This window comes from Peromyscus eremicus, chromosome 2 (assembly GCF_949786415.1).
Source record: "Peromyscus eremicus chromosome 2, PerEre_H2_v1, whole genome shotgun sequence".
Lineage (NCBI taxonomy): Eukaryota > Metazoa > Chordata > Mammalia > Rodentia > Cricetidae > Peromyscus > Peromyscus eremicus.
Genome location: NC_081417.1, coordinates 80435621 through 80459778, shown reverse-complemented (window position 1 = coordinate 80459778; position 24158 = coordinate 80435621). Strand labels below are relative to the sequence as shown.

The 24158-nt window shown below is 51.8% G+C and overlaps 1 protein-coding gene across 1 annotated transcript in view; it reads right to left on the bottom strand.

Moving 5' to 3' along the window:
* Col27a1 (collagen type XXVII alpha 1 chain) overlaps positions 1–24158 on the bottom strand; it is a 118805-nt gene that overhangs the window by 71626 nt on the left and 23021 nt on the right. The window contains exons 6-12 of the mRNA XM_059255880.1: positions 15997–16050; positions 14493–14546; positions 5440–5484; positions 4796–4849; positions 4393–4437; positions 2070–2123; positions 969–1013 (exon numbers count right to left, since the gene is read on the bottom strand). Coding sequence (XP_059111863.1) covers positions 969–1013; positions 2070–2123; positions 4393–4437; positions 4796–4849; positions 5440–5484; positions 14493–14546; positions 15997–16050 — 351 coding nt within the window. The remainder of the gene's footprint in view (positions 1–968; positions 1014–2069; positions 2124–4392; positions 4438–4795; positions 4850–5439; positions 5485–14492; positions 14547–15996; positions 16051–24158) is intronic.

Below are 24158 nucleotides of genomic sequence, written 5' to 3'. Positions count from 1 at the left end.
ACCCTGTGCTATCAGGGGTCCTAGGTTCAGATCCTGATTTTGCCACCAATTTGCTGTGTGACCCTGGCCAAGCAACTTGCATTCTCTAGCCAATGGCAGGCCTGACCAGATGACCAGGGTTCTGAGGCTGGACAGCAACCTGCAGGGTGGCAGCAGAGAGCTAAGCCACCAATGGGGACAGGCGTGGAAGACAGTCATGAGGCCTCACCAGCAGAGGGATGCTGCACATTTCACTCTATTTCTCACAGCCTCAGTTTCCCCTTCTGGATCAATGGCTTTCCTAGCAGAGACTAGGAAACCTACTTTTATAATATTGGTACCATATGGTGTTCCCAAGAGTCAGTCCCTGGTGTCCCCAGCTCAACTGTTCAGTGGCTGCAACACCTTGTACATGTTACTTAACTTCTCTGGACCTTGCCTCTCTCTTTATACCCTATCCATGGCCGAACAAGAGGAAAACTAATCCGTTATAGCAACAGAGAGGCCTAAACAGAGCCAGTGGATTTTTTTTTTTTTGGGGGGGGTCGGGGGTCCGGGGATCAACACCAAATTGTTCCTGGGACCACTCCTACCACACTCCACAGTTGTCTAAACTTGTGTATGCATAAATGAAGATAGATGGAGTGGGGGTCCCACACTGTGTGGATGGCGTGCTGTCTGGGTGAGCACTTAAGTCATCTAGTCCCTGCTGGCCACTAACACAAACACTTGGACAGAAGCCCCAGACACAAAGCTGTACCCACAGGCCCTTGCAGCACACAGGGATAGAGGAGGCACCTGGAGCAGTAGGAACCCCAGGCCGCATCTCAGGCCAGCCGCTGTACCTGCGTACCCCACCCCACACCCACAGCCGAGAAACAGAGCAGAGAGGCAGACAGCGCCGGGTCTCAGGGACCACCAGTGCAGTCCGACCAGCGGGAGGTGGGGCTACCCGTAGAGTCTGCGTAATAGACACGGAAAATCTTTACCGGCCTACCCATCTCGCCCCTCTTGCCAGGAACACCAGGGAGGCCCTGTAGGAGAAAGAGGAGAAAGATCATTATCAAGTTCCAGGCGGGCACCCCCAACCACACCCAGGATGAAATCCCAAGTAGTCTGGAATGTTTGCCCAGAACAGTAGGACCAGCTGCATGTTTCAGTGGGTGGATCAGGGTTCAGGGACTTAAGAACACCTACCGGGGGAGTTCCTAAAGAGAGCTGCCAGCACTCCTGGCATCCCGCAGGTGCTTACTAAGTGCACCTTCTTCTGCTTTCCTATAATGCTCTATATTTAGCTTAATGACAGGGTTCCAACTGAACTTCCAAGTACAGGCTCAGAGGAGTAAGGAGCATGTATTAAAGTCACCAGCCCCGGGCAGCTCTTCTCCGACTTGGACACTTGGTCTGGAGGACAGGGCATCTTGGGAAATCTTAAACCTACCCAGCCTGAAGCCAGTGTATATTCACCCCCAGAGCTTAGAACGGAGCCAGGCATCCATGGTGTCCCCTGTCCCTGATGTCACCAAAGCTACTATGGTCCTGCCTGGGGTGCCTGGCCTGGCGTCTGACACCTGGCTTCTGTCCCCACCCTTCTGCCAGACAAGCTTCGCATCACTTTACAAAGCAGCCAAGTGTCTGTGCCAGTAATGAGTGGACGCTTGTGCAAAAGGGAAGAGAGACTGCTTGGGGCTCTGTGGGTGGCCTCTGTCACAGCTACTCAGCCCTGTCACTGTGGCAGGAAAGCAGCCACAAACATTGGTAAGCTATAAGCATGGCTATGGCCAATAAAACTTCATTTACAAAAACAGCCAACTGGCCGTCCCTGCAGAACTCATATTTAGAATACAACAGTCTGTTGCTGGTGAGAAGCTCCTGTGCAGAGTCCCTTCTCTAGCCCCCATCCCCCAAGTACCTAGAACATATGGCCTGGGGCCCCCTACCTTGTCCCTCCCATCAGTGCTATAACTGTGAAGTACACACATGCTGCCCTACCCTGACCAGGTGTCCCCTCTGAGGGAATGCACATCTTCAGCTGGCCATCTGTAGCAGCAGGGTGGAGCGGAGGGATGACGAGGTACAAAGGTACTTACCCGCTCTCCGTCCGATCCCGGCAGGCCGAAGAGTCCCGGGAGTCCAATGTAGCCCTAGAAAAGAGTAGGTGGGAATTAGAGAGGCTGAGCATGGGGTGCAGACAGCCCAGCCCCCCTGCCGCCATCCCACAGCCCAGTCCTCTGTGATGGTGGCTCCAGTGGTCCTCGATGACATAGACCTTGAGGCAAGTGTATATGCCCGTGGACTGCATGGTGCTGCGTCCACGATGTAGTCCAAAGGCACATACGCTCACACCAGGGAGGGTAGCATAGGATGACAGAGGCCCGGCACCCAGCTTGGGACCTGTGGAAGGAAGCTAGTACCCGGGTTAGAAGCTGCAGGGCTGTGAGATCTACCTGTCTTGGGGGTGTTCCCTATAGTGGCTCCTCCAAGAGCTCTAAGGTCCTGGACCTGGAGGCTTACATCCATCCCACTGGCCAAGTACTGCCAGTCAGCATGGCCACCTAGAGAGTGACACTGTGCCAGGCACACGGGTGCTCCTGAGTTAACCCTGGCAAGGACCCCGCAGACAAGAGGTGATACCAATTTGGATTCAGCTAATTTGTGTTCAGCTCAAAGGCCACCAGTCTATGTCCCTGGCCCAGAGAGAATGTACCTGATTTCCAGCCCATAGGCCTGTGGTCCCTCTGAGCCCTCAACCAGGCATACCTTGCCTACCTTATGGTGGTAGAAACATGGCATGCATAACCCACCTTGAGTGCCCTCCTGTCTAGTACCCAAGATACAGGCTCATCCCCCAGCACCATCCAGCTAATTCCCTGTCCTCTGGTAACCTCTGAAGGGCCAATATCTAGCACAGGGCTTATACCACTCTGCGCTCTAGATGCTGTGCGGCAGTTTAATGAAACTAAAGCGAAAGCAAATGCTGCCAAGCACAAACTACGTGCCAGGTCCGACTCAACGCTTTACACACGCTAAACACACAGACGTGTCCTGTCTTTGACACGGTGAGAAAGGTGCCATCTACAGGGTTCACACTTGAGAACTTCACAATCAAATTACAAAGGGGGAGGGAAATCACACACACACACACACACACACACACACACACACACACACACACACACCCTTATAGAATGTTTCAAGTTTATTATTTCATGTTGAGTTGGGATATGAATCCATAGCTATCCTAGGACAAATGCAGCCTACCGGCTACACACTGGACACATGATTAAATCACGGCATCCTCACCACACTCCTGGCAGGAGGTATTAGTTAGAATTCTATACAGGTGAGAACATTTAGGCCTAGAGAGCTAAGGGACCTGCCTATGGTCACACAACTGTAGTGTCACAGATCCGGTCTCCGAGTTCAAGCCCAGTGGTTCCTAAGCCCACACCCCTAACCAGTGAGTGTGTCATGAACACACACAGCTGAGGGAGACTGGTAGCAGCTCTCCTTGCCCACATACCCACCCCTGTGTTCCCCTCAGCAACCAGCTGAATCAACAACCATCATCTCAAGCACTTATCCTGACTCTTCTGTGCAGAGCTCACGGCTTGTGTTCACAGTGAGTGGACTCGAAGAAGCCTAGTGACCATCTGGGGTCAGTGGCCAAGGGGAGTCTCTGAGTCCATCATGCAGACCCCAGGGCTGGTCTGGGCAGTGTCTCCTTTATACACAAGAGGCAGAGTAGACCCTTGAGCCTGGGGATCCTTTCTCTCAAGGTTTAGAAATTCCCTCAGAGACCACTCCTCATGGGAGCCACAGGAGAGAGACCCAGAATCCCAGGACAAGAGCTGCCCTGACTTGGCATGCCATGTAACATCTGGGGGACCTTGCCTTCTATGCTGTGCCCACCTCTGCCACCCCTAGACAGATGCAGAGATTAAGGCCAATACCGTGTCCACATTGGCCCTCCCGCCTGCCAGGGTGTAAATAGCATTGGCTCAGTAGAGGACACGTCACAGGGGACTTGCCCTGACAGACGGCCATGCGATTCACTTGTTGAGCATTTCTTGAGAGTCAGCAGGCCCCACTCTGGGACACCTGGGTCCTGTCTCAGCAGTGTCTTGGCATGCATCATGAACAGAGCTACCTAGGTCCACCGTGACCTGTGCCCTTTGTCTTCCCCTCCAATTTCCCTATTCAACACACACAGAACCTTCTCTGCCTCCTAACAACTTCTGGGAGATCCCGTGTGGAGTGCCTCCTTGGCAGTTCTAGGCAGAGCGAGTTCAGAGGTTGCCGTCTCCTGGCCCCCGCTCCCCTAATAGCCCTGACCTCCCATAAACACATTAGAGGGGCAAGCAATGTCCACTCACAGCCCTACCTGTGTGGGACTAGCCAAAACCCACTTACCCGGCTGCCTTTGGGGCCAGGATCTCCTACAGGTCCAGGGAACCCCTGAAACAGAAATATAGGGGGCAAGGCCATATGGAGAGGCCCTCCCTGCTGTCAGTGTCCCGGGGTCAGTCCTGTCTTGGGCCTCAGCTGTTCTTTGGAGCATCCATGGAATGGGTTGGACCAGGGATGGCTCAGAGGGAGACTGGATAGAAGGCGTCTCAGGAAGCCGTTCTCGAAGCCCCAGTTCTCCTACAGACCCCCACTAGTCCGCAGCATGGCTGCCAGGTCCAGTGCCTGACCAGCCCTTTCCTTAGGGCCCACCCACAGGGGCAGCTTTTGGGCCCCAGCCCACAGCCTCCCTCTGCTTAGGGCACTCTGGTCACCCCCATGGCCATAGCTTCCAGAGCATATACTGCACCTGCCTGCCAGGGTAACCTTTGGCCCCTGGACTGCCCGCAGGTCCCGGCTGGCCCTGAAAAGGAACGAGAGAAACGTTAGAAAAGCTGAGGCCCTGTGCAGCTCAGTCGGGGTCCGGGGGTGGGGGAGGGTGCCTATAATGGACAAGGAGAGGGGCAAGAATGTGAGGCCAAGGGGGACGAAGACAAGCAGGGCCTGCTGGGGCCCCAAAGCCCACCTCTCTAGAAACTGGTCAGACCAGCTCTGGGGACAAAGCCCTCAGCTCCAGGCGGAAAATAAGAAAGCACAGAAGAGACCTGGCCGGCTGTCCCCTGGCAGGACCGCTGTTTGACTTGGGCCAGGAGACCAGAATTCCTGCAAACCCCAAGGCGAATGGAAGGGATAATATCGTCTAACATCGCCTGGGACAGGCCAGCTATTCATGGCTCTAACCAGAGTCCAGGGGCTTCTGCCAGCCCTGGGCTGGGCTGGGCAGTGTAGACACAGGCTCTTCCAGGACAGTGTGGCTGACTGGGTAAAGGGGGGGGGGGGTCTGTGGCCTTGTTCTGGGGCTCCAGAGAATCTCAGTCCAAGGAGCGGGCTGGTACCAAGCAAGGACGGAAGGAGAGAAAATAGACAGTCCAGGGCCATGCACACGGGCCTCACCTGTTCTCCAGGGTGCCCTGCTGCTCCAGGATGGCCCTTGGGTCCCTGTGGGGTGAAGAATTAGCATCAGGCAATAGGATCTGTGGGAGGGACCGGGAACACACTCCCCACACGGATGCAGGTTGTGGGCGTTCACAGAATCCTCTGGTGTCGTCTCTCATTAGAGCAGAGAACTGGGGTAGGGTGAGAAACTATGCCCCAGTGGTCCGCATCCCAACCCCGTCTTTGAAATCCAGAGAGTTAGAGGCAGTCAGAAACAGGAGCAAAGGGCCTGTCACGTGAGGGACAGGGACAAGGTCGAATGGCACACACAGGACGCCTTACGCCATCGGGAGCCACTCCAGCTCATGACCGTGACCATGTCACCCAGAGACACTGTCTCCTTCCTCACTGGCTCTGCTCCTAGTCCAAGGGAGAGGAGGCCACCCAGATGCTCAGTGGCAGCCTTGACTCTGCATTCTCACTTGACAGTGGGACCACACTGACTCCTGGCAGGCCCCTCACACGGTGCTCTGCTAAGAGAGACACCATCTCTGACTCATCTATGCAACCTTGGGTGGGTGATCGCCCTGCTGTGGACCTCAGATGGGGGATCTGGAACTCTGAGTCCCTCCGGTTCTGTTATCTTTGAACTCCAAGTTCTAGGACCCCTGAGAGTCTATGACAAGGGACAGGAGACTGCCACTCTGCACGGGCTCTTGACACAGGGCCATGTGGAGATCCTGGCAGACTTTCCCCACTTCATCTTTTCTTTTCTTTTTCTTTCTTTCTTTCTTTCTTTCTTTCTTTCTTTCTTTCTTTCTTTCTTTCCTTCCTTCCTTCCTTCCTTCCTTCTTTCTCTTTCTCTTTTTTCTTCCTCTTTCTCCTTTCTTTTCTTCATTTCTTTCTTTCTTTCTCTTCCTTCCTCCCTCCCTTCTTCCCTTCCTTTTTTAAGAGAGGGTCTCATGCAGCCCAGGCTGGCCTCTAACTTGCCATGCAGCCAAAGATGACCCTGAATTTCTGACCTTCCTACCTTTACTCCCAAGTTCTGGGATTAGAGGCCTGCACCACCACAGCTGGTTTATGTGGTGCTGTGGATCAAACCCAGGGCTCTAGCATGTTGGGCAAGCACTGATCCACAGTCCCAGTCCCCAGATGCACATGCTCTACACACACATAAATGCTGCCTCACACAGGTGAACGTCAACACTCCGGACCCTGAAGATGCACAGGAAGCGGCAGTCTTCGTTATAAATAGCAGAATCTGTCTCAGTGGGGAGGGTTGGGAAGTTCCCCAGCAATGCTTCTGAATCATTTCACACCAAAAGAGACTGCTACCCACAAGATCTATCTCACTCTACATCAAGGCCTGCCATGGAGAAGACTCCTCCGTAGGCCAGGAGTAGGCAAGGTAAGCCCCAGACCACAGCCAGCAGCTGGACGGAAGGATCCAAGCTCTTCTTACAGACTGATCTGGATTCCAGGACTGCTTACCTATGTATGGGCTGGCTGGGTGACCAGAGCCAATGACTCAATCTCTCTGAGCCTTGATTTCCTCAGAAGTTATCCAATACGGAGGTAAAAGCCAGTGCCTGGGTGGCATGATGTGTGTGGGGAGCACCAGGCATGGTGTCTGGCACTGATTCAGCAACCTCAGAAACACCAGCTACGGTTTTATTTCTCATTGTTCATTCGTTCATTCATTCATGCAACCACTCACTCAACAAACACTGATGAAGTGTGTGTGGACCTGCAGGGTTTTCCCCAAGGGAAGAAAAAGTCAGTCAACATCCTTCACCTTGGGAGTTTACATTCCTCAAAAGGAACTAAAAACAAAGTAAGGAGAAAAGATAACTGTGGGTGGCCGAAGGAAGAAGATGAGGTGTAATGAGTAGCAGGTGTCAGTTTTGCGAGATGAATACGTTCTGGAGATCAGTTGCTTAACCACCTGAATGTGCTGAACACCATTGCCCATGCACTGAAAACTGGGTGAAGCGGCAAATCTGATGCTATGTATCTTTACCATAACCAAAAGGAGCCGTGAACAGGTAAAGTTAGGGGACAGAGGACAGCGTGGCTGGGGAGGGGTGGTGACTCCAGGGACAGCCAAGGGATGGGTGACAGGAGGAGAGGTGGACAGGGAGTTAGCTCCTAAAAGGGCATCCAGGCAGCTGGAGCAGAGAGTGCAAAGGCCTCGAGGCACTTTCTCTCAGTGGGCTTAAAGAAGCACAGAGGGCCCCGGGGACCAGAGAAGAAGAAACAAGGGAGTGGGCTGAGAGGCAGCTGGAGTAGCAAGTGGGGTTGTGACAGGAAGCCCTGGGGACACGGGGACCTGGCATGACATGACTTGAGGAGGAAAAAGCTGAGCCCTCTCTCTCCCACAGAAGCACCAAGGTGAGCCATGTGCTGTTGGCTGTGTGACTGAGCAGGGCAATCACCTCTCTGAACTCACTCTGCCAAACTCTGTTTGCCTAGAGGATCGCTGTAAACAGTCCATAGATTCACAGGGCCAAGAGCAACGCCCATAGGGTGAGGCAGGAGCCCCAAGTCTCCAATACTCTACTGAAAAGCAGTTCACAAGCAATTGCTCTCCCCCAAAGACAAGGGACGTGTTCAGTTAAATCCCAGATGAGGTTTAAGCAAACCTGCGTCCAGGAAAGAGCTGGAAGAAAAAAGAATGACAGAACCCATCATGCCTAACCCTGCGCCTGCTCACTAACATCTTAAATCACTTCTAGGAGGTAGGAATCACCTGGTATACACACCAGTGAGGAAACAGAGGCTCAGGGAGGGAGGGACTTTCCTGACGCCATACAGCTTTCTTAGAACAGCACATGGATTGTGACCCAAATCCCTCAGACTTTAACCACCAAACACTGAGGCTAGGACCAGCCCAGAAGAACAAGAAAGGTCCCCATAAAGATGCATCTCCCTGAGACAGAGCCACTGAGTCACAGCAACATCCTGAGGGCAAAGGTCAATAGTAGAATGCTGGAGTACCCACATTGGATGGGACCAAAGTCATCGTTTCAACCACCGCCTACTTCACTGGACCGACGAGGAAACTGAGGTCCCAGGAGATGACTGGCTGGCAGGAAACTATGGCCAAGGTTGGACAGTTCTCTAAGCTCTAGATCCCTGAGTTGGGCTGAGCTGTCCTGATCCATGAACCCCAGAGGGTCTTGACTGTGACTGTGAGCATGTGCTTCGAAGGCTGGTGGGAACAGCACAGACAAGCAGAGTCAAGGTGGGAGGTGGGGTGCAGAGGGGGCTCCCTGGCAGCCCCTTCCGCAGTGTTTACCAGTTTTAAATGACAGGCCTGGGGAGTGAGATTCTAAACCATTATCTTCTCCTGGCCCTGGCAATTACCGGGCCAGCTCATCCCACAAGGTAGCCCCGGGGCAGTGATTTCTCCTGCGTGGGTGAAAGGTGCCAGGTGGGAGGGAGGCAGAGGTGCTACAGAAGAGCTGGGCCCGCTGGCTGCTGGCAGACGGGCCTCCGCAGGCCCCGTGTTTATAATACAGCACGCGCTCTATTTTGGTTTGGGAGCCAGATTAATCACTGCTTACAGTGCACGAGGAGGAACCAGACATCACCTCACCCTGCCACAGACAGTGGGGTGCTATTTGGACTCCAGGCAAGGAGGGAGGGGATCCTGTCCCTGCCTGGGGGTCTGGATACCAGTGTGTGCCCAGACGGCTCCGCAAGCTCCACTTTGTAGGAAAGTGGAATTCACTCCCCAGTCTTGTTCAGACACAAAGGGCTGCCCATGGAACTCACCTGCCACCCCAGGAGCCCACGCCCCACCAGCAGAGAGTAGGACAGAGGGTCAAAGGGGAAGAAGCCTCTCTGAGCCTCAGTTTCCCAAACTGATCTCTCAACATGCCCTCCGGGCTCCAGTGTTAAGAGGATTCTAAAATCAGTGGGTCATCTAGAAATATCAGACGGGTCCCAGGACATCCAACCCCACTTGGTGGTAAGTTGAGGAAGAGAGGGCAAGGAGGTCTACTTTTCATGTAGCTCATTCATTCATTCAACAAACATCTGCTGAGCCTGAGCAACGAGATGACCAAAGCCCAGGGGACAAGCAGTAGCAGACATAACACTGAACAAAAGCAATGTGATCACTACCTTCAAGAAGGGGTTAGGGACACCAAAGGCACAGGAAGAAGAATGTAGGCAAAGAACTGAGAGCCTGAGATGGAGCTCAGCTTGGGGAGGTCGCACAGTACCTTGAGTATGGCAGTGGGGCAGGGATGGGGGCAGAAATGGACCATGGCAGGAGAGAGGCCAGTGGGAACGGGCCAAAAGAGCCCAGCATGGGGCTGGGGGTCACACTGGAAAGAATAGCTGGTGCTCAGAAAGGCAGGGGTAGCATCTCTGCCCTCCACCTGTATTCCGTCTTCCTGAGGGCAGTGCCACGGGGACAGCACGGGAGGGCCAGTGACCCACAGAGGAGCCTGGGGAACTGAGGTTGAAAAGAGAAAAGGTTTTCAGTATACCCACTTCCTTGCGTTAGTCATGTCTGCCTGGCAGCGTGCTAAGTAAGACACAGAGGCCTGTTATCAGGTCTTGGCAAGACAGATCAATGGGTGATGTCAGCCAGAGGAACGGGAGAAGGGGAGGGGTGGAGCCAGGCAGAGGCAGGTGCCCAGTGTGCGCTGAACCTCACGTAGGGAAGCTACAACCGTCAGGTAGGATTCTGACCTCAGAGCGCTGCTCCAGGTGGAGAAGTGTGCTGAGGTTGTCAGTGAGGCATTCAACAGCCAGGAAGTGGGGGGATCCCGAGGAGGCTCCAAAGATGAGCCAAAGGGTCTGAGGAACGAGAGTGGGAACCGTTGGGGGTGCTGGGGAGAAACTCAAGAAGAGAGTCACGGAGAAGAGAAGCAAGTAGCATTAACGATGGATGTGGAGAGGTCAGGCCAGGGGCATGCAGAAAGCAACACAGGGAGGCAGGAAGCCAGGGCGCTGGTAAGGGACCATGCCACAGACCACTCGGCCTCAGCCCAGGGGCTGACCTCATGCACACGGGGGATTGGGACTGCGCTGTGCTCTGCAGGACTGAGGAGCATATCCAGCTCCTACATGTGAGCAGCCACAACCTTCCCACCTTCCGGAGGGTAAGCGAGGCTGTGTGTTTGCTATCCTAGTACTAGACGCTGGCACAGAAGAATCACCGCAAGTTTGAGGCCAGCCTGGGCCCAGAGTAAGACCCCGGCTCAAACAAACCGATGCATAAATGTCTGCGGACCTTCCTGGCCCTGAGGGCAGAGTCACCTCCTGCAGTGAAGCACTGGTCCACATCCACAAAAGGGCACCAGGCCAGCTCAGGACCCGTGCAGTGGGCGGGGGTAGGGGGCAGGGGGAGGGCAGCTTGTCTGGTGAGCTGCGAACCGCCCAGAGGATTAATGATACCAGGGAGCCAGAATTCATCAGCTGCTCCTCTTTCACGACCATCGTTATGATTCAGTCGATCAGTCAGTCAGTACATACGGTGCCTGCCATGTGCCAGCCCTGTGTGAGTGTTGGGACTACACGATCCCATTGACCTCCCTACTGTCCCCTGGACAATGGAGGCTCACCCCCATTCACAACCACAGGGGACACAGCTGGGACTCCATCACATTCCATTCCCATGAACTTTCTCATAAAGAAGCCTCTTTTGAACGCGAACTCAGCAGGTCCTTCCTCTCTTGGTTGAGTCTCAGTCAGCCTTGTGGTAGGAAAGGGGCCGGAGGTTCAGAGACCCAGGTTCAGACCCCAGCCCCCCACTTTAAGACACAAAGAAGGTTTCTCCCTTAAGTCGGTGAGTCTGGATCTTGGCTGCATGGGGAACCCACCTGAGGCCTCTCAGAAGTTCTCTTGCCTGGGTCTAGTACCTAGCCTGACACTCAGCAGGGTCGAAGGCCACCACTGTAGAACATACCCTGAAGCCCTGACAACCTCACCTGTCACTCAACACCAGGGTCAACCAAGGGTGTAGAGCACAAGTTCCCATGTACTGACTAACAGGAAGGGTGCATGACTAAATAAAATCTAGCTGGGCCTCAGTCTTCTTAGCTATGAAATGGGCATGGTTTTGCCTCACTCTGTGAGGCAGCATTGTGTGTATTTGTGTGTGTGCGTGCGTGTGTGTGTGTGTGTGTGTGTGTGTGTTCAAGTGTATGGATACATGTTCACATATGTGCACATACCTATGTGTACATGCATGTGGCGGACAGGGATGTCCTTCTTGTTTATTTTATTTTAGAGACAGGGTCTCACTATGCAGTCCTGGCTACCCTGGGGCTCTCTATGCAGACCACGCTGGCATCAAATTCACAGAGATCCACCTGCCTCTGCTTCTCAAGTACTGGAATTATAGGTGTGTGCCACCACATCCAGCTTGTATTGTTCAACTTGTGTTTTGAGACGGGGCATCTCAGAGGGACCTGGAACTTGCTGGTTAGAACAGGCTTGCTGGACAGTAAGTTCTGGAGTCCTCCTTGTCTCCACCTTCCCAGCACTGGGATCACAAGCTCATGCAAACACATGTGGCTTTTTACATGGTGCTAGGAATTGAACTCAGCTCTTCAGTGTAGCTAGAGTTTTCCTGGCTGGCCCACGGTCAGGACAAATCTTTCTCACCCGCCAATCCCGCAGCTGCTCAGACCCAATCAAGTAAACACAGAGATTTATATTGCTTACAAACTGTATGGCCGTGGCAGGCTTCTAGCTAGCTGTTCTTATATCTTAAATTAACCCATTTCTATTAATCTATAAGTTGCCACGTGGCTCATGGCTTACCGGTATCTTAACATCTTCTCATGGCGGCTGGCAGCATCTCTCTGCCTCAGCCTTCCACTTCCCAGAATTCTCTTCTCTCCTTGTCCCACCTATACTTCCTGCCTAGCTACTGGCCAATCAGTGTTTTATTTATTAACCAATCAGAGCAACACATTTAACATACAGAACATCCCACAGCACTTCAGGCTTGGGTGGCAAGCATTTTACTGACTGAGGTAGCCCTAGTCACACCCTCCGATGCTTTTAATTGCCACCTGTTTCCCACTGGCACTCTCTCAGCCAGAACTCTCTCCTGCCCACCTTCTCCACAGCCCTTCCCGTCCTCCAACACACCTGAGATCTTTACCATTTTCCTGTTTTCTGCCCTTCAGTGAAGGAAACTCTGTAAGGCAGGTTCTGTGTTCATACAGCACAGGCCCAGCACATAGTAGGTGTTCAATACATTCTCACTTCATGAACGAATGGATGAATGATAAAAAACAAAATTCAATGCCACAGACAGCTGACCTCACCTCTGCTCACCTGTATTCCTTCTCCTCAGGGTTCCCACAGAGAAGACACAGTCACCCTGGAGCAACAGGACGAAGAGGCTGCCACAGTCACCAGAGATGGGGACTGCTTATAGGGATAAGCCCAGGAACAGGATCCCAAGCCATTCATTCCCCTCCCTGATGCCGCCACTAAAGAGGGTCCCTATCTCAGGGCCTGAGTTGTCTGTGCTCTACACAGTATGTGGGTGACATAGTCTGCCTGTCTTAGGCCAAGGCTCTGTGGCAATTGCTCACATGGGTTTGCCTGGGCTAGGGCCAGAGAGGAGCACAGAGTACATGGCCAACCACAGGAGGAGCTCCCTTAACTCGGAAGATACCCAACCCTGAACAGGAAAGCAGGGGCTGTCAGAGCCCTTGGCCATCTGCTGAGCACAGGGAGCCCCGGAATCCTACGTAGGCAGTAGCACAAGTCTGTGTTTTCTCCACCCTTTCTGCTGCCTTCCTACCCCTTCAAAGTGAGGCCGCCATGGGCTGCTTTATGAGTCAGACGGAAGGGGCCTTTCCTAGCTCCTCCACCAGAAAGTGCCAGAACACAGGCCAGGTGCATGCAGAGCAGTAGGCATGCCGTGCCAGCAAACACTGTACTATCCCATGGCCTCTGAAGTTTAAGGTATGGCCTGCTCTGCCACAGAGGGTAGTGGAGGTGATGGCTATGACCTTCCAAATTCCCTGTGTCATGGGGACCCTCAGAGCAAAGGGCAGCTTGGAGCCAGGAGACACCCTGGCTGTCCCAATGAAGACCAGATGACTGGTCTAGGGAGCAAGCAGCTGGGGCCACATCTGGGAACCAGAGCGGAAGTAAGCCCTGGGCCCACATGTCTGTTGGACAGCTCTTCAGGAGTGAGGGAATCTTCCTAAAAAGTGATTGACCTCTGGCCTCTATTGTCTTTCCTGCATGCACACAAGGTACATGTTGTGCCAGGAGGAAGAACTGGAGTCACAGACCAATGTGCTTACCCTGCTAATGAGGCAAGACTCGGGGCTGAAAATAACTAAGATGGGCCAAGTGTCCCTGAGCAAAGGCCATGTTGACCCAAAGTCTGAATGCTCCAGAAAGGCTACAAGAGGAGGCACAATTCATCATAAAGGATGGGGGATGGCAGCTGGGGACAGGGAGGAAGGAGTCCAAGGCCTCTGGAGAGCCCATTCTGGAAAATGCCAGAATCCTCACCAACAACAACCAAGAGCAGACCTAGAATGGCTGAGGAGGTGGCAGGCATGGGTTAGCATAACAACCACACAGAACACACAGAGAATGTGGGTCCTCTGCAGAGCGCATCCCTTTGTCTGCAGCCCATCCGTGAGGGGTGTCTCAGACTCAGAGGATAAGAGTGGAACGCGGACCCTTCCCCTGAGTCACACAACCACCCCCAGGCAGTGAGGGACTGATAAGAACTGCTGTCCTCACTGCACATGAGGAGAGACCCAGGTCGAAAGGCGCTCAGCCAGTGTGCTAACCACCTTAAGCATCGTTGAGGCCTGCCGCTCTGGGAGACAGAGTGAGCCAGACACACTTTTAGTCACACCTCATTAACCACAGGAGATCCACTTCACACCAACAGGCTCCCAACCCCAGCCCACCCGGGACTCAGAAACCTCTCATTGCTTGCCAACAGGCTCTATGCCCAGGGAACCCAGCTGCAACCAGGAGGCACAGGTGGCCCACAGGGCTTCTGCTTGAAGGCCAAGCTTGCTGGCAGGCCCATGGCCAAAGCCAAGCAGAGAACCAAGGCCTACCTTCCGTCCCAAGGGTCCTGGATTTCCGGAGAGCCCAGGCAAGCCCATGTTGCCCTGTAAGACACAGATAACAGAGTTAGGTGAGGAACTGAACAGTGTGGCCTCTAGCTCCAATGGCTGCAACCACTTGCTGAGGCTCCCTGAGGCCTGAAGTCTTCAGAGAAGACATAGTACTCACTGAACAAGGTAGGAGCAGGAAAATGGGTGGGGTCACCCAGCCTCAACTCCCTGAACTCACTAGCAGAAGACATCGTTTGGAGAGTGGATTCTGATCTTAAAGGCATGGTTAAGCCCACACTCTACCCCTCGCTGATTGGCTTTCTTCATCTCCTGAACCATGTTGCCATCCCTGGGGATGGTGGTCACCAAGCAGGAGGTGTTTCTGCCATGCAGGACCACAGGAAAGACCCAGAGGCCCCTCTGCCACAAGGCACTCATCTGGAGTTTCGGCTTTCTCGTTTTCAAATCTAGGGCTATCTGCCCTGGTGAAGGTTATAAGAATGGAGGTATTAGACACGGACACTGTCCTGGGACTGAGTCACTTGGCACAGGTCTATTGAGAGGTAGTACTAGGCAGTGGGGTATGAAGTAGTGAGCCTCCTGTGACGAGAAAAGATCAAAGGAAGGACCCCCTCCCCCGCCTCGCTCGTGTGTGCGTGTGTGTGTGTGTGTGTGTGTGTGTGTGTGTGTGTGTGTGTGTGTGTGTCTGTACCTAGCAGCTGGCTGGAGATGTAGAGATATAATCGTCAAGGCCCAGATGGAAGCCAGACAGACCTGACTGCCTTCCTCTAGACTCTAGAATATGATATGTGAGGCCTGTGATTAGCATGCTGGAGTTTGGGTCCTTGCTCAGCTGGGAGGTGGATGCTTTGGGGATAGGGAAAGTCCTTTGGCCTAAGTGTTTTCTCTTCTGCAAGCAGTCCATTTACATTCATAGCCCCAGGGAGCTAGAAAATCTGTATACCTGGCCCTTTCACTTCCCACCCCCTGGAAACTCCAGGTCTCACTGCTCCAATGAGCACTTGCAAGGGCTTTGAAAGTCAGTTAGGAGTTTCCGGGGCACTGAAGGCCAGGAAGCTTCTGTATGGCAGCATCACCTAGCAAACATCTCATAAAGCTATGGGGCACTGGGTGAAAGGGCGTTTACCAAGGGCTGTCCACAGACCAAACCTTCCTTCCTTCCTTCCTTCCTTCTTTCTTTCTTTCTTTCTTTCTTTCTTTCTTTCTTTCTTTCTTTCTTTCTTTCTTTCTTTTTCTTCCTTCCTTCTCTCTCTCTCTCTCTCTCTCTCTCTCTCTCTCTCTCTCTCTCTCTCGATTGACCAGCCATAGCCTAGGAAGGTGGGGTTGGGAATGGTCACAGTCTCAGTGTTGGGATAGGCCAAGCCCTTCAAGGAAAACACCAAATCACTTCCACTTTTCAGGACTTCAGAACTCCTGGTTCATGTGCTATCTCTTCCTGGGGGGCTCCAGGGGAGGGTGGAGTACTGGGGTTCCTGGAACCTACCTTTGCCCCATCATGAGCCTGTCCTGGTGAGAGTCCCGGGTCCCCTTTCTGTCCCTGAAATAAAAATAAATCTGCTTTGGTCACCATGTCACCTTGAGTGGCATCTCCACACAGATGACATGCGTGGTACTCTTCCCTTCCCTGGCCCATTTCCACCCACATAACCCTCCCTCCATTCTGTCACTCTCTTACTCCAACACCATCCACTGCTTCCCTCCGACTACATGACTCCAAGTTCCTTCTCACGTCCCAAGTCTTCCGTGATCTGGCCCCAGGCAGTTCCCATTCGACTCTCCTGCCACCAGCCAAGCCCACAGAAAAGGTGTCACGTGCATCATGTCCTGTCAGTCCATCATCACTGCTGACCTTCTCCACTCCATCCACTGTCACCAGCCACATCCACACACCCTCCAGACATGGCTCTCACGTCCTGCCACCAGACCCTCCCCCAACAGGGGGAGCCACCCTGGAACCAGCAGCATGCTTTAAGATGCCAGCTCCCGGCCACCACACGTGACCCGTCTCCGTCTGCCCGTGTGTTGCCAGCTGCCTTTCCCTGGGCCTCAGTAGAGACACAGCCAAAGGCACCTAGACTGTCATTTTCCATAAAGCTGACATTTGACTTTGCCTCCTTGACCACCAGGAGCCCGAGGATCACACAGTGCAGGCCATTCTTACCTATACACTGCATTAGACTCACACTCTAGGCTGGGGGGGGGGGGTGAGAATAGGGAACCCTATCACCCCAAAATACATTCAAGGACACTGAGACCAGGAGCAAGAGTTTTCAGGGACCCAGGATAAGGCACACAGAACTGAGACTGGACCCCTAAACCATGACTTCCAGGTCTGTGGGAGCCCACCGGGGGGATAAGGGTAGGGCACTGGTGAGAACATGATAGTAATAACAAGTCTCCATTTGGAGCAAGCATTGGCCGTTCCTGGAATATGAGAGGGTTTTGTCACAAGGATCCTGGTCCCTAGAGCCTGGGTCAGCACAAAAGCCAAAGAGCTCACTAGCTGCATCTCACAGGGACAGAGAGAGAGAGAGCTCTCACCTGCAAGAGAATGCTAGGAACTCTCAACCCACTCCTATCCCCTCTGCCTAAGCTCCATGGCCTTTTAGCCTCAGTGAGCTCAGAGTCAGAATTCCTGGGTGGGAGCCCTGGGCCAGCCATGGGCTCACAGTAGGACCACAGGCCAAGGTCTTCTCTCTAAGCCTTGGTTTCCTCGCATTTCTAAAAGGAACCACGCGGCTTACATGCACACTCATACGGAGCCTGGCTTGGCATTTCTAAAGGGAACCACGCGGCTTACATGCACACTCACACGGAGCCGGGCTTCTCGGGGTTCTAGGCGAAGGGCCAGGGGAATAGTGTCTGTGACATATGGAAAGGGTGGCTTGACCAACTCCACTTAATTCCCATTAAGACTTTTCTTTGTCAGAACTCAAATCCTAACTTGGTCCATCTCCACCAGAAACCACCTTGATCTGGGCTGGAAAGAACCTCTCTGTCTGCTCTCCTACTAGGCACCCACTGTGAGGGAGGCTCTCATACCAACTCACTGCTTCCAATGAGGGGCAGGACTGGGTTTAGGGAAGCCACCACAGCCTGAGCTGACCCAGCAGGCAGGATGCAGGTGGCTGACATCAAAGCCTTTGTCTGTAGCCTGGAGGTTCTTCCCTCTACCAGTTCTCCAGCCAGCTGCCCCAATAGGATGGCCAGCCCTTCCTTGGTTGGTCCCCAGAACCCTAATCCTGTCACCCTGAGCACCCCAGGGGAGAGGGGCTTTCTGCAGAACCCTACCTCCAGATGCACCTGACATTATGGCCACCCCTCTGAGACATTCTCCCACCCTCTAAATCAGAAGCCCGGCTCCATGCCTTTTATGTCCACAGTGCTTGCAAGGCCTGGCACAGGCTACCCAGCTACCAAGGATTCCTGTGGCCAAAAAAGGACAGACATTCTCCCTCCCCCCCACCCCCATCCCCACCCCACCATGCCCACCGTGGTCTGCAGCTGACAGAGGAGCTGGCACACAAGACTCATAGGAGTTGGTCTTTGGAAACTCTACTTATTCTGTCTTTTCACAGAGTCTAAAGACTAATACCCAAAGCCATGACAGACTGGCTCCCTGGCCAGGACTCCTTGGTTATTGATGGATATCTCTAAACGTTCTCAGCAAGAGTGCTTGGATATAATCTCTGTCCAAAGATGGATTAACAAGAATGGACATTCACCACAAGTCAGGATCCAGGAGCCAGAAATTTCACTACAAGCCAGATGTGGTATTGAACATCAGGAATGCTATGGTAGAGAATAAGGCACAGGAGTCAGGCCCCTTGGGAGAGAAACCCGAGAGACCAATCACAGCAGCCTAACATTTAGTGAGTATTCTTCTAACCCTGCATGCATATTATTTCGTTTAACCTCCGAATACATGAAGGAGCAACGTTCATGAGCTCCATTCTACAGAAGAGGAAATGAAGGCAGATCAAAGAGCTGCCACTTGTCCAAGGTCAGACAAGGTCAGTGGGATTTAGGGTCAGGAAGTCTGGTTGTAAGCTCTCTACATTACAGCACAGGGCAGTGAAAATCTACACACCTGTGCTAAGTGGAGGGCAGGATGAGGCCGAGAGCTTTGCCTAGATGTAGGTAAATCCTGGAAAGGATAGCAGTTAAGCTGAGGCTGTATAGAAGACAAGGAGGCTCAGCTAAGGTATCCCTGTCCAGACAAATGATGGCTTCTAGCAGGAGACTTGACTGGTGTCTTCTACCTTCTGACGCTGCAACACTATGTTGTCATCTACAAAGTTCATACCTGAGATCTGCACAAATGAGTTTCAAAAGGAATCATAAAATCATATGTTTTAACTAAGTTTATAATTGTGTTGGCTTCCTTCGTTGCTAACCTTGACCTTTTGCAGCCTGTAGACCATGGGCTAAACACACCTCCTTTGCCCAGCCAGATGCCTACAAAGGTGCCAATGACAGGGAAAAAACAATAGATGGTGTTTTATGAATCCTTTATGTGTTGAGAGCAAGGATTGGGTCCTTATACCCAGTTCTTCAGTCAACAAGCCTGTGTGACCTGGAGCAAGCCATATGGTGATGTGGAGCAAGTCACATGGCAACCTGGAGCAAGCCACATGATGGATGGCCTCTGCTTGGACTAGTTCATGAAGCCTTACAGCCAAGCAGACTACATAGGAAGGTAAAACATGAATGTTAGGTGTTAAGACTATGGTGGGGATGGGAATTGTGCTGGGCTTCATCTCTTCAGGAAGAAGAGTAGAGAACTAAGGGCTCTCTGTGCCTGAGGCCCAGAAAGGCAATGAGACAGAGAAAGACAAAGGATCAAGAAATGCTACACTGGAGGTATTCTACATAACTCCTCTATTTGTATAAATGACCTCAAGTATACAGTACAGGGCTTGGCCCAGAGACAGCATCACAAATCAGTTCATGAATAAACAAATGGGGTCTCAGGAGAAGCAGGAGCCACATCTGGCCAGGTCCTGGGACTTCCGCTGAAGATTTCCTTTGTGGCTATTACTGTTTCATAGGTTCAGAAGTCCCAGCCAATGCAATAAAGCAGGAAAAACAAATAAAAGGAGGAGAAAAAAAGTACGTCCTTCCTTGCAAACATGACTTCCTGTCTAGAAGAGTCAGGAGAACTGAAGCATGAGTAGAACAGACAACATACTGCAGTGAGGAGAGAATAGGCAGGGTCATAAATACATACGAAAGGGGCACAAATAAAAAGTTCTCTTCGGTAACCGAGAGCCAGCAGAAAAAATAGCAGCCACAGAGCATTAGGTTTTGAGTGTAAACTGAATAATAAATGTGCAGGGAGTATGCAATAAAAAACTATAAAAGTTTACTGCAAGATGTTTAAAAGCCTCAACCAAACCAGAAGACATACCATATGTGTAGTGGATAGGAAAACTTAATATTTTAAAGATGCTAACTCTTCACAAATTAATACATCGCTTAATACAGTTTCAGATAAAAGAGAGAAAGAAAGCTTTTTAAATGAGAATGGAAATAAAATTCATTTAACAGAAAAAGAAGTCGGAAATATTTGAAATGAAGCAAGGAGGGGAAACACATAAACATACTATAAAGATGGTAAATGTCATATAAATAGTATTTCACTAGCATGCAGATGGACAAACGTCAATGAAACACAACAGAATGGCCTCAAACAGACCCTGGTCTACCCCACAACAGCCACCAGAGCAAAGGCTGTTCAGTAATGGACAAGGGAAAACAATGTTAGCATGCTAGTTCACATCCCAGACCCACCATGATTAATTCCAGATGGCTTGAGAAGTTTGAGTACAAATGATATTGTGGAATGACTAGAAATAAAAGTGAACACATCTGATCCTAACACAGGAGAGAGAGAAAAATCTTAAGTGTAAAAATGAAATAAGTCGGGTGGTGGTGGCACACATCTTTAATCCCAGCACTCAGGAGGCAGAGCCAGGCGGATCTCTGTGAGTTCAAGGTCAGCCTGATCTACAGAGCGAGTTCCAGGAAAGGCACAAAGCCACACAGAGAAACCCTGTCTCGAAAAACCAAAAACATAAAACAAAAAAAATGAAATAAGCCTGGGGCTGCAGGTGAATGACAGAGCACATACTTAGCATACACAGGACCATGTTCAATTCCCAGTAACTCCAAAATAAACGGGGTGGGAAGATGGCTCGGCCAGGAAAGGCTTTTGCTGTGCAAGCTTGGCAACCTATGTTCGACCTCAGAACTCATGTAAGGGTAGAAGGAGAGAACTAACTCCACAAAGTCGTCCTCTGACCTTCAAACCATACCATGGCATGAACACATGCGCACACACACACACACACACACACACACACACACACACACTCACACGCACACATGCACGCATGCAAAAACCATACATAGTAATATTAATAGCAATAAATTAAAACTTTAAAATTTTAAAGAGAAAGACCCAGACTAACCAGTAGTACCTTTTCCAAATCATTTGACTCATCATATTTGTTAAACATGTTAATATTGTTAATGTGTGTGTATGTGCAAGTGTGCATGCACATGTGTGTACATGTATGTGTAGACCAGAGGACAGCCTCTGCTATGACTCTTCAGATGCATCTTTTTTGTTTTGTTTTGTTTTGTTTTTTGTTTTTGTTTTTGTTTTGTTTTGTTTTGAGTCAGAGCCTCTCACTGGCCTGGATATCACTGAGTCGCCCAGGCTGCCTGGCCAACAATCCCCACACAGGGATCCTCTGACTGTTTCCCTAACACTAGGATTACAAACATGTCCCATCACACTTAAGTTTTTAAACACAGACTCTGGAGATCGGACTCAGATTCCCAAGTACTTTACTAACTGGGCTATCTCCCCAGTCCTATTAGTATAATTTTTTTACAAAAAGAATAAAACTTCCATGTGTGAAAATCACCATGAATAAATAGTCTCATGGGCAATGAATAAATCAGGAAAATATTTCTAAGTAGGTGAAGCTTTCATAATTTCCATATATGAATAATTTTTACATGTCCATAACAAAGACAACATCCCACCCCCACCCCCAATAAAACAATTACAAGTGGTGAAACACATTTCAAACAGACCTAAGGAAAAATACGTCATAGACGATCAGCGAAAATAATGAGCTGTCTCTCTTCAGCATCTTCCTCTAACGCGCTTCCAGCATTAGCTCAGCCCCCCACCCCCAAAGGCAGTGACTAAGGCTTTAACAGCAAGGCGCTCTCCACTTTTCTGTACAGGCATGTTATAAATTATTCACACATGCTGCTTGCGCACGCCTATGCATACCGTGACATACATAAACACACACAGTTCAGTCCTGAGAACAACGCAGTGAGGTGTGAGCCACTCCTGTTCACGGAGATGGAGCCAGGTCTGGAGATTTGAAATAACTTATCCCAAGTCACACATGCAGCACAGGGGGTAATCAGAATTCAAACTGAGGCCCCGCTGGCTCCTGAATCCATGCTGGGAACTCTGCTTCCTATAAATCTGTCCTAATAAAATAATTAGATATCCCAATACTCAGGTATAGTCGTTTACTTCAAGACGTTGCACGTATATTAGCAGAACTTAGTTTTGCATAGAGAAAGCAGTTAGAGAAAGAACAGGGTGAGAGCGTTGACAGGGTGCCTGCCACCAGCCCTTGGAACACACTCAAGGTTAAACATTCACGACAGGAAATGCTTGAGACCGAAACACTAGGTGAGGAGGTCCAGACTGCCACCTCTGTGAGAGAAAACCACATCCCACACAAGACACATGCAGGGAGAACTGGATAGCCCAAGAGTGGGAGGCTTCAGGCGCCCTGTGACTCTGCGTCTGATCTTCGTGTCAGACTCTGGGAGTCTGGCCTTGCCACCCACTAGAAATGTGACCTCAGTTTCCTCCCCTGTAAAATGGGAGTGATAACATCTGCCCTACAAAGTGAGGGAAGCTCTCCGAGGCGCCTCGTCCGCTGCTGCTGCAAACACACACAGTGCTTATCGCTGGCCAGGAGCCACAGCCGGTGGTGGCTTCTCTTCCCAGTTTCTTCAGGACCTCTCCGTGTTTGCCTTGATGAATGTGTCCTACCTCAGTCACCATGGGAAAGAGTAAGGTAGCCTAGCTCTTTCCCACGGCTGTTCCACCCCACTTTTGACCAATTCTAAAGCCCTGTGCTCTTGGACCCTGACTATCCATAGTACCATACTCACCCTGACTAATTCACCAGGCCAGACCAGGGACAGAGTGGCAGGCTGGGGATGGGTACTTTGCTGGCCCCAAGAAGCAGACTCCAACTTCTCTGTGGACGGAAGTCCACCCACTGCTGACCTCCCAGCAATCTCCTCCCCACCAAGGGGCAAGCATCACACCTGACATGCTGTGATCTGCAGCAGCACTGCCCTGGCCAGCGTCCCACTTCCCTGGGGACCTCAGGCCAAGCCTTGCTTCCTGGGCAGCCACGCAGGACACGAACCTCCTGAGTGCCTCCCTGCTGAAGCCATTCCCTGCCTTCCTGCTGCTCCTCGGAGAATGTCCCAAATGCCCCGGTCCTTCCCTGCCTTCACCTTCCTGCCCGCAGGGAGGTCTCACCCCGGGTCAGATCAATCCCATTCCACAGATATCCAAGGAGCCCCAACCAGTGTGCTCCTCCATTCCCTAGCATAAGGGCATGTTCTGTTTCTTGCTGGTCTCAAAAGCTGGACTATGCCAATCTGGGGCCTTGTACGCTGGAGCCCGGCATGAGCTGACTCCATTGTCCTTTGAAGAGGATCCCTGACTAACACAGGTGACTAAGACACTCCTCACAGGACTCAGCAGCTGCCCTAAGTACTCTACTCTCCAGGTGGGGAAAGTAAGGAATGGTAAGTTCAATCTGTCCGCTGTCGGGGAAGCAGGGGGAAGAGAACTGGGGATTTGAGCTTGGGCGATGAGGTTCCACAGTCTGTGTTCTAAACATCTGTACTTTCCTGAAGTACAACCGCTAGTTGATGAATAAATGAATCTACCCAGTGACTCCACCCTGAGCCACTCAGTCCACAACGCTGCCCCCCAAGCCGGGCTAGCTCTCAGTGCACTCAGAGCCCTTGGCCTTAGGTGAGAGGAAGCTGAGGAGCCGTCTTTCTGACAGGGCTCTGCGTAAGGCAGAGTTGGGTAGAGCCTGGTCTAGCCTGGACTAGCTGAGGAGCCCAGGCAAGACTGCACAGGCAACTGCAAGGATCCTTCCCCCTGAACACAGGACCCAGCCCTGCCGCCTCGGCTCTTTTGCGCTTGTCTCTCCTGAAGGATAAAGTCCCTTCTGTTTCCTCGCTCCCTTCCCTGCTCATCTTCTGACCCTTCCTCCCCTCCCGGAGCCTGGTGGTTCTGTGCCATGACAGCTGTCAACGGCACGTGGTAGAGTCTCCATAAACCAAGAATGATGGCTAGATGGGCAGTCCCAGAGCAAGCTAACACCACGCCAAAACAGGAGAACAAGCTAAGTGGGAGCCGGCCAGGCTAAGTGGCCTGGAGCAAGGCTAGCTCTGCGAGGCCATCAGCTTACCTCCTGGGCCCAAAGGAGCCCTGATGAGCAATGAGAACCCTCTCCACACGCCCTTCTCTCAACCCAAACTCATGCCCTTCGGCTCCTTGAGTCTGAG